Genomic DNA, 9707 nt, shown 5'->3' on the forward strand with positions numbered 1-9707 from the left:
AATATCCTATTATTTACCTGGACTTTTCTCGCACCCCCCGGAATATCGTCTCGCATCCCCGGTTGGGAACCCCTGCTCTAGATCAAGGGTCTTCAAACTTGACAGCTTTAAGTCTTGTGGACTTCAACTCCCAGAATTATTCCTCCAGTCATGTTAGCTCAAATTCTGGGAGTTGAAGTTCACAAGTCTTAAACCTGCCAAGTTTGAAGACCCTTGATCTAGAATTTGAAAGGGACATTTGGGGTCTACAAAATCAAAACTGTTTATCGGATATTGAAGACATTTGAAAAAATTTAAAACAATGTCATTATTTTGTTACAAAATGGGTTCTTTTCACGAAATATCTATTTTCACCCAATTTAATATTCTACGAATGCATCAACATTTTAATTTTTAACATGGTAACTTGCCTAAATCTGATTTGGATCATAGTTTAGCACACTTAAACTTAACTGAAAGCAAAAACCTACACACTTAGTTTTGATATATATTTAATATTCTACATTCCATTATACTGAGTTTATGAACAAGCTACAAAAAGTATCACTGGCAACACAATGATGCAAATAAAAAGTTATGGTTCATTTGTAGCTATCATTAATCAGAAATATAAATGTCCATTTTAAGGCGTGAAAGCCTTGATAGCCTAGGAGAAAACCCTTCAGATGTTCTGACTAGATATACTGTAATTTATTAAATAACCGAAAATATTTTCCAGGTTTTTGAAAATATTTCTTACATTTAAAATGCTGTATATCATTTTCTTCATAGTAAAAATCAGTTTCCTTATAAAATCATGCTCTATATAAATGCAAAATATAGCTTACAGTAAGAATGATACATCACTTACTGAATCTGAGTTACAACTACTATTTTTACTAGTTCTGATAGTTTGTCATATTCAAATTGAACAAATTAACTTATTCTGAAAGTTAAATATTGCCTATATTAAGACAACTGTCATGACCATTTCTTGATGTTGGTGTGCTTCTAAACACAAAATGTTTAATATCTTATCCATTTTATGTATTTACTAAAACAAGTAACTAGGAATGGCCATTGTAATTTTTATTACTTCAGAATACAGATAATGAAAATTTACCCTCTGAGTAAATAAAGAGATCTTTTTTCTGTTTGTCAATATATTGTATAGGCATGAGCTTCCAATATCTTATTTTATTTTAGGCTTAATATCTGACAAAACAAATGGTTAAGTAGACCATGACAACAGTTGAAATAAAAGTAAGGAAGTTTATTAAAAACTTTAACAGAATATATTATATACACACAACAGTGACACATGGTGTCAACTTTGTCCAAACAGTTAAATTATATTTATTTCAACAATGGTTTAGCCAGATCCTGTATGACTGCAGAATTCAACGCTGGAAGAGTGCTAATCTTGGCATGCTTGGTGCTGGCGTATTTGTTTTTGATAGTCTAGGGACAAAGATGTGATTCATTATGAAATACTTTGTTCTAGAGCATCATTTCATTAACATATTTTTACTGAATTTCTAAGGCATTTATCAAACAAATGTTAAACCACCTCTTTTGAGGAATAGATAACCATATGAGCTCCACAATCATTGCTTAAATATTTTCATAGATAAAGCTGTATTGCTATATTATACAAAAAACTCATAGGAATTAGAAAATTGAAAATCCTAAGAATGTATTACGAGCATATAAGTAAATGACTACCATAGTAACTTGCTTAGGTACAAAATGGCTGCCACAAGGAAGGGAACCTATTATGCTAGTTCTGTAGAAGGAAAAAAGACAGCCCACTACTTAGATTGTTTTCCCACTAGGGAACTTTTTTTGCGTGGTTCCTGTTGAAAGAAGCTACACATGTCCTAGGACATTTTTGCCAAGCTTGGAACAATGTGTGGTTCCACCAGGCAGAAATGATTTGGGAACTGGAGATAGAGCGGGCAGGGGGAGGAAGAGAGGAAGGCAAGAGCATTAGCAACAGCAGAGGAAGAAGATAGATGTAAGGACAATAGTAATAGTACTTACTTACAGCTTTATAGTGCTTTACAACCCCCTCTAAGCAGTTTACAGAGTCAGCATATTGCCCCCAACAATTTGGGTCCTCATTTTACCCACCTTGGAAGGCTGAGTCAACTTTGAGCCTGGTGGGGTTTGAACTGCCAAATTGTAGGTAGCTGGCTGCAGAAGTAGCTTGCAAGTACTGCACTCTTAACCACTGTGCCACAGAGGCTCCAACAATATGGACAGACACAATGCCAATGGGACATGCCAAGGTGGATTCTTTGGCACATTTCTTTTGAAATGTGCTATGAAAACTGGGAGGCTGAGAAATAGCTTCTCTGGAAGCCACTGAGGGAGCAATATATACCAGTCTTGCTGTACTCATTCTATTTGAATGTTATTTTGTCTAAAACACAGAACCAAAGCATTCTGGAGTTTTGTTCTAATGACCCATTGATCCTCTAATGCCTGGTGGTTTGTTTGTTCCAGGTGTGGGGAAATATTTTCTGCATGCTTCCCTTCTGCTCATTGTATCTTTGTTTTCTGTTCAGATGGGGTACTTTCAAATAATGAAATACATTTATTTTCTCAGAATGCCTATGAAACCAATTTGGGCCTTAGATTCTTACAAATAAAGACATTCTGAGTGATAGGGACACTTGTGGGTTCCAGGGAGAGTTGTCTACAGGTAAATTTAAGTGTTCATGGCATTATAGTACGTACATTTTCTCACCTTATACAATTGCAGTAGTTGCTAAAAATTACAAAGCTACTATTACTTTCTGATTAACCAACTTACTTTGACAAAAGCTTTCTTAATAGAGAGTAATAGAATTAAGCAGAGATGGCAGGTTCACCTTATCCCTCCTCAGGTAAAGGATAGGCACATAGTGGAGTTTTGACTTAGATTCTTATACTGAGCAAGTGATTGGATCTGATATTCTAAAGGCATCTCCCAGCTCCTGGGGACAATTTAATTCATAGCCTTTCCTAGGATTTATTCATGAAGATTGAGATTTTTGCTTTTTAAGTGTGGGCAAGTACAAGTAAGCAAGCAGATATATTTACCATGTGCTTTACAAGGCCCCGGTTTACCAACATCACATTCTTTGCCATATGCTGCATCACAGGAATAAGAGCGTCTTCAGTATAATACATGTAGTGTTCAAGAATTGGTGTCTAAAGGCAAGAGGTAAATTTATAAATTAAAGACTTGGAAGATCTTCTGGTTTTTCAAAGACCTGTCTTCCATGAACCTTTTTGAGAGCCTTCTATTAATAGCAAACTATTAGGTGTATTCAGGACCAAGTAATCATTTGCTTACAGATCTATAGAACTAGATTTATAGCAGAAAAAAAGTGAGCTATACCTTTCTAATTCAATTTTTCCATCGTAATCTGCTTCAGTAACACCTGAACAAGTCATTACTTCAAGCATTGGTTGGGAACAGCAGCTTGGTAAAGTGAAACTGCTTATGATCTTATTTCAGTTTTCCTTTGTTTTATAGACCTACAAAGGTCATAAATGTGAGGACTAATCACAAAGTTACTTTCTCATCACGATAGTATCAGTGAAGATCACTAAAAGTCAGTCACTAAATAAGGACTATCTGAAACTTTTCCTTTGTTATGTTCTGGTTCTGTGACTTACCCACTCTCCCTCTTCCAAAACTTTACTGGACAAGCAAAAAGCTGCAGCTGCAATCCGGGAGGGAGGATAATGTACCATTTCATAATCCACCAGTGCAAGTTCCATCAGGTATTTTGCCAATGAATGCTGATTTATATCTGCCTAAAATAATCAGATGTTGTCTTTATTGTCCTACAAATCTCGCTAAGAAATGTCTTTTATTACACATTGCATAAGATTAAAGCATCAAGTTATTTTTTCTAATTGTATATATGTAAAGAAAAACAAACTAAAAGGTTTTTAAGTACCTTTCACTGGAAAACAGCAGACATCACTATATTGTGTTAACTCTGCTTTTACAATTAGAATTCTATTATCAAAATGAGAACATTCATAAAAAATAGGCAATTAGAAGATATTTTCTAGTTTTAACATTTAAAGGAGCGTTACCTCTCCAATTTTTGATGCCCTCCTTAGAAAATGCAGTGGAAGAGGGCGACCAAGGTTAAAATCCAATGATCTTAGTATTTTCATTTCCATTTGCCTGATTTGTAGGTTGGTGTAAGTATGATCTGTCACATAGGCAAAATCACCAATTTCTGGTGGAAACATTTCTTCATATTTGCTAGCAATGAACATGGCTGTTACACCAACCAGTTGTAGCATCTTCTTGGCTACTTTGTTATTCTGTAAGAGAGTTCCCATCAATTATTTTTTAAAACATTCTAAAATATTGAAAAACAAGGGTTATGCTGTCCCAATACAGTATTCATTGTCATTGGATAAATACATGTAAGTTAATTTCAGAACAAGTTTAAGAGTATATGTACTGGTAGTCATCAACTTACAATCATTTACTTAGTGACCATCAAGTTACTATGGCATTGAAAAAAATGTCTAACACTGATCTGTCCTTACTCTTATGACCATCACAGCATCCCTAGTCATCAAAATTCATATGTTTAGCAACTGGCATGTATTTATGATGGTTGCAGTATGCTGGGGTTCATATGACCACCATTTGAAAGTTTTCCAGCTGGCTTCTGACAAGCAAAGTCAACTGAGGAAGCCAGATTTGCTTAAAAAATTGCAACTCACCTAACTGCAGTGTTATCAGGTGCAAAGAATCAGGACCATACATTAAAGTTGCAGTTCAGAATATTTTTTACTCAAGCCTATACCCAAGAATCTAGACAACTATATTGAACACTAAACTGGTGCAAAATTAAGGGTCAATAGAATTCAAGGAGTTGGACTGAGACTGTGGGAATGTAACAACTCTGGGCTGATGATTCATTTAATCCCCCCAGCTCTATTTACTCATATTGTTTCACTTAATAAAATTTCACTTAATGAAAATTTAAATTTTTTTTTTTTGTAAAACCAGGCAGGATTCAAATAACCTTCTTGCTTAGCAATGTAAATTCTGGTCCCAATTGTGGCTGTAAGTTGAGGACCACCTGTATCCATTTGTCAGGCTACTCATGCTCATTAGCTAAATGCATATAAGTTGATTGCAGAGCAAGTTTAGAGTGTATGTATTGTCCAACTCCTGGTAATAGCAAAGGAAAATGCTGTGGGTGAGCCAAGCTATTACTAAAGAGAAAGGCTTATATAATGTAAATCTCTAAATTAACATTCATCTGTTGATTTCAAAGAAGCCACATTACTTAGGCTAAAAGTTAGTGGAGAGTTCTCATTCTGTTTATTCAAAGTTGGAATGAGCTTTTTGACCAGTTTTCCTTACCTGCAGAAAACGATCTATTATGGCAACAGTCATGTACATGGTCTCTTGCAAGAGTTTGAATTTCATTTGAACTTGCACAAGCCAGTCAATTAGGATGGCCCGCATACTTCCAGTAATTTCCTGACCTGCCAAGTAGTTTGCTCTCACTGATTGCTGACCCTGCAAGCAGCAGAAATATGCAGCAAGTTAAATTATATATTTCTTCCTCTAATCATGTTGTCATTGTCTAGTTGGATTAGACATATTTCCCAATATGAAGCCCTCTAGATTACAAGAACATTCCTAGCTTCTTTCCCTAGTTAAATCACCTGAATTTTAGAACAAGCTGCCATCTTGTATTCTGATATAGTTTATTGTGATTATTAGCTTAATAGCTTGACACCTACCTGTAGTTACATGTAGTTTATTCAAACTATAGGTAAATCAAGATAAAAAAATATCAGTTTAGATGTTTAGTGATTCTTCAGAAATTGTGCTAGAGATGTGATAACTAATTACCAACAGCAGTCTAGCATTTGTAATAAAATATCTTGCAGTCTTAATTCCACAGCCATATGTCAGGCCTGGTTAGCTTTTTAAACCAACCTCAAGAACTTTCAAGTAGTTGTAGATGTCCTTCACATATTCACTACAAAGGTTTGGATCAGAACCATCATCTGTATCTACATCTTTCACTTCAAGCAGTACATCAGAGAAAGCCTGGCATAATATGTCCTCAGAAGGAGCACATCCAGATGTTTCCATGGGGCTTGGGGACAGAGACTCCAACTATAAGGAAAGATAGTATCTTTATTTAGTACATAACCCACAACATCAGAAAAATATGTAGCATATTTTTGCTTCATTCAGAGCATTCTTTGGACCCATTGACATTGTGCCAGGAAAAGGCTACATCATGTGTCTCTAAGGATGCATTTGTGTTTCATAGACTGAAGTTGCAGCTATTTCCTGTGGATGCTTCACCTACAGTATGTACTTCCAGCTGCATAACTATAGATGTAATTAAATTCATTAGTTGGTTCAATGATTGCTTAAGAACATGCAAATATAAAAGATCTGCTCGTTATCCAAGTTTTATTGATAGTATTAAGCCTTACTTTATACCAAAGAAGGGCCTAAAGTACAGTTGCAAATCAGAGGTAAATTGAAAGTTGAATCTTTCAAGGAATTGAAGGGTAGAGATGCTAAAATTGGCTCTGCCCTAATTGTGCAGATTAAAAATGTAATACTGTTGGAGAGAAAGCAGTTGGATATTGCATTTGAAAAAATACTGTATTGATGACATCTAAGGAAAGTAGCTCAATATGTTACATAATTTTTAAATTTATTACATTTATATACCATCTATCACTATTCAAAGTGGCACTTGATTAGCAAATCAATTGACCTTGATTGTAGGTTAAGATGTACTTTACATTTTTATATTCCATCTCAACTAGTGACAATATTAGGTGAAATCTATGAAATCACTAAAAATAAGCCTAGAATAAAATTAATATTAATAGATTGTTAGGTTAGGAATATCATCCTAAACCAGAATCAAACCTAGAATCTTAGCCGTTTTGACTATCATAGCTAGATCAGGGGCTAATATATTTCTTTACTGCCATCTAGAGGTCATTTGAAATATTGCAACCTATATATAAAGCAAAAGTTTGAAACTGCAACCTATTAAAAGTAAATAAAAATTCTAAATCTCTTGCTTCCAACAACTACAAGTTTACAAATCTAAATAGAAAGTCTTTGCTCGTAATTAGCCAGGACCCTTAAACACTTATTTACACTTATTTATACCTTAACTGGTTCTGGAATTGGCTTTTCTTTCACAGGTTTTTCAGTAGGTTTTGTGGTTTTCCGAATAGTTACTTTGTCCACGGCTGTAGGCTGCTTCAACACTTCCTAAGTGAAAAAGTGGTGTGGGAAGGAAAAAACAGACAGTAAAGCCATAGCCCTGCATATTCCTAACCCCTACTGCATTACTGAATAAAGAACAGGCAAAGAAAGGATTACCTTTTTCACTGTGTCTTTAGACTGTGGCTCACAAGCTTTGTTGCCAATGTCTCCCAAAGCAGTCCTATTACGCCTTAAAGCTGGCTTGCTAGCAGCAACCCCTGGCTTATTGAGGGCCATTGCAGGTTTGGTTTTGTTCTCAGCATTGACCTTTGTGTTCTACCAAAAAACAAACAAACAAACAAAAAGTGACAGAACATTCAGAAATATTACTCGGCATTATGAAGAACTGGGAAGGGGAAAAAAAGTAGCTTGCTTCTTTCAAGTAGTTGTAGGCTCTTCAATGTAGGGAAAAACAAACCCTCAGATATATTTTAGGAGTAGGATTCAATTATATACGTTTAACAAGGCAAGATGACGTTTTTCCACCCGCAACAGGCAACCTCGACTTCCCCGTTCAAATAGAGGGTCAGAAATACGAGAAGAACCTCAGAAAGAGAGAGGAACAAGGTATATTTGTCACAACCGCCATGTTGCTCACACCATTACCGCACCTTCATCGTAGACAAAACTAGCACAATTCATCTTTGGAACATATTTATTTACAAGTAAACCCCACGATGCTCAAAAGATACCCCCCGTTAAGTTAGGTAGAATTTCAGTATAAACTGCCGCAAGGCTCCTACAAATCCTAACCGGCCTAAAGATACCTCCCAGGCAATTTCCTCCATACCCGGGTAACTCGCAAAGCCATGGCCTCGGCTGGATTCCTAGATCCTCACGACCGGTCTGCTCCGAATCGCTCCCTTACTCGCCAGGACCGAAAAGAGAGCGGATTACTGCTGCTGCACGAGTCCGAAATCTTTGCCTGCCGCAGCAAGTTTAAAACTCGCACCAGGCTGCGCTCATTGGCTGCTTTTCAGTTTCCGCCTCTTTCCATTGGCTGCCCAGCGTTCTATTCTAAATGCGTTTCTACGACTACGGAAGGCTGATTCCTCCAAGAGTTCGAAAAAGGAGGCGTGGTTAAGAGAGGATTGGCAGGTTGGATCACATGTCCTTCAGTTTAATGCTCAGCTGGGAGAGAAAAGGTTATTACTAGAAGGGTGGGATAATTGCGATCGATGATCACTTTGAAAACTTAAATTACGCATATGTTAACTGTAAGAAATTTTAGAAAATATGAGTTGTTCCTCTAGTACAGGGGTCTCCAACCTTGGCAACTTTAAGACTTGTGGACTTCAATTCCCAGAATTCCTCAGCCAGCTTTGCCGTTGAAGTCCACAAGTCTTAAAATTGCCAAGGTTGGAAACCTCTGCTCTGGTAGAAATATACCACAGCTTACAAAAATAAGTGGGTTTCTTTGGAAAACTATTAAAACCTTAGGTCAGTTTTATTTACGATCATCGTAAACCTCAGGTCAGTTTGAAATTTGGTGTATCTTAGTAAACCAGTACAATGAAGTGCATCATCATAAGTACAGCTGATACCTCTTTTCCCAACTAGGTCCCCATAAATTAAACGTTTATAATCGTCAAAACAATCAACATCTATGGTATCTCTATGATTGCACGTTTTTGCTGGAGCCAACTGCATCTTTGCTGGTCATAGAAATGTTAAAATGTAGATGAAAAAGAGAGAAAGATGGCTTCTCCTGATTTCTTATTACTAATGGATATTTATTATTTTCACATAGAGGTTACTTATATAGAAAAGCCAGGAATTTCACTGTTGCAACAATGGTGCATGTTAAGCTGAGAAATAAGTTATTGGGTCAGTTACGGATTTCATTTGAAACATACTGAGCATCTTAAGTCTCTTCAACTTGAATGAATTAACTTGGTGGCAAACAGTAATACATAATACTCTCACACCAAAATATACAGAAGGCAGATATTCTTAGGTTTTATTGGCCCATAACATCCTGATATCACTTTACTATCATATGTGCTTTTATGTGATTGAAAACTAATTGTCTTAATGCTAAAATCTAACTGTATATAACAAATGACAATCCCAGGAATGCCTCCACAGAAGTAAACTTCAGGCTGGGTTATTCCCAGGTGAAGATAGGATTCAAAATTTAGGACCCTTAAAAGCAGTTGATAGTCAATAGGCTGCCATATTATCAATGTATGACACCTGCTGATTTCATGTCATTAAACTGCTACTGCTTTTATGGACCTATTGAAGCAGTTACTTATGTTTCCAATAAGCAATGGTTATATTGACTAATGACTGTTGTAGTTGTGGGGGGAACACCAGGCTTTGTAAAGTTGTCATAAAACCTCCATGAGTCTTGTGTAGTTGTGGCCAACGCATAAAGGAAACTGTAACTGAGGAAAACCGTCTTTACACAATATAAATAATAAAACTATTGAAGGAC

General features: G+C 36.2%; 1 protein-coding gene across 1 annotated transcript; it reads right to left on the reverse strand.

Annotated features, from left to right (window-relative positions):
• Positions 1 to 1231: 1231 nt before the first annotated feature.
• CCNB1 (cyclin B1) lies at positions 1232 to 8319 on the reverse strand. The gene is made up of 9 exons (XM_026670475.2): positions 8058 to 8319; positions 7385 to 7543; positions 7169 to 7273; positions 5960 to 6142; positions 5375 to 5533; positions 4078 to 4314; positions 3649 to 3789; positions 3067 to 3177; positions 1232 to 1440 (listed from the first exon to the last, which is right to left on the reverse strand). Exons 1-9 carry the CDS (start codon positions 8076 to 8078, stop codon positions 1336 to 1338), a joined length of 1221 nt encoding a protein of 406 aa, XP_026526260.2. The 5' UTR covers positions 8079 to 8319; the 3' UTR covers positions 1232 to 1335.
• Between the last annotated feature and the right edge of the window lie 1388 nt (positions 8320 to 9707).

This window comes from Notechis scutatus, chromosome 2 (assembly GCF_049901735.1).
Source record: "Notechis scutatus isolate UNSWTSFEM ecotype Mainland chromosome 2, rNotScu1.2, whole genome shotgun sequence".
In the NCBI taxonomy this organism is placed as follows: domain Eukaryota; kingdom Metazoa; phylum Chordata; class Lepidosauria; order Squamata; family Elapidae; genus Notechis; species Notechis scutatus.

Excerpts from the sequence above, each read along its gene's own strand:
- CCNB1 (XM_026670475.2), bottom strand. The coding sequence starts at position 8,078 with ATGGCTTTGCGAGTTACCCGG. Across the intron at positions 3,790-4,077 it reads GGGCATCAAAAATTGGAGAG|GCAGATATAAATCAGCATTC; the intron begins GTAACGCTCCTT and ends TGATTATTTTAG. Across the intron at positions 1,441-3,066 it reads GGGGCCTTGTAAAGCACATG|ACTATCAAAAACAAATACGC; the intron begins GTAAATATATCT and ends CTTTGTCCCTAG.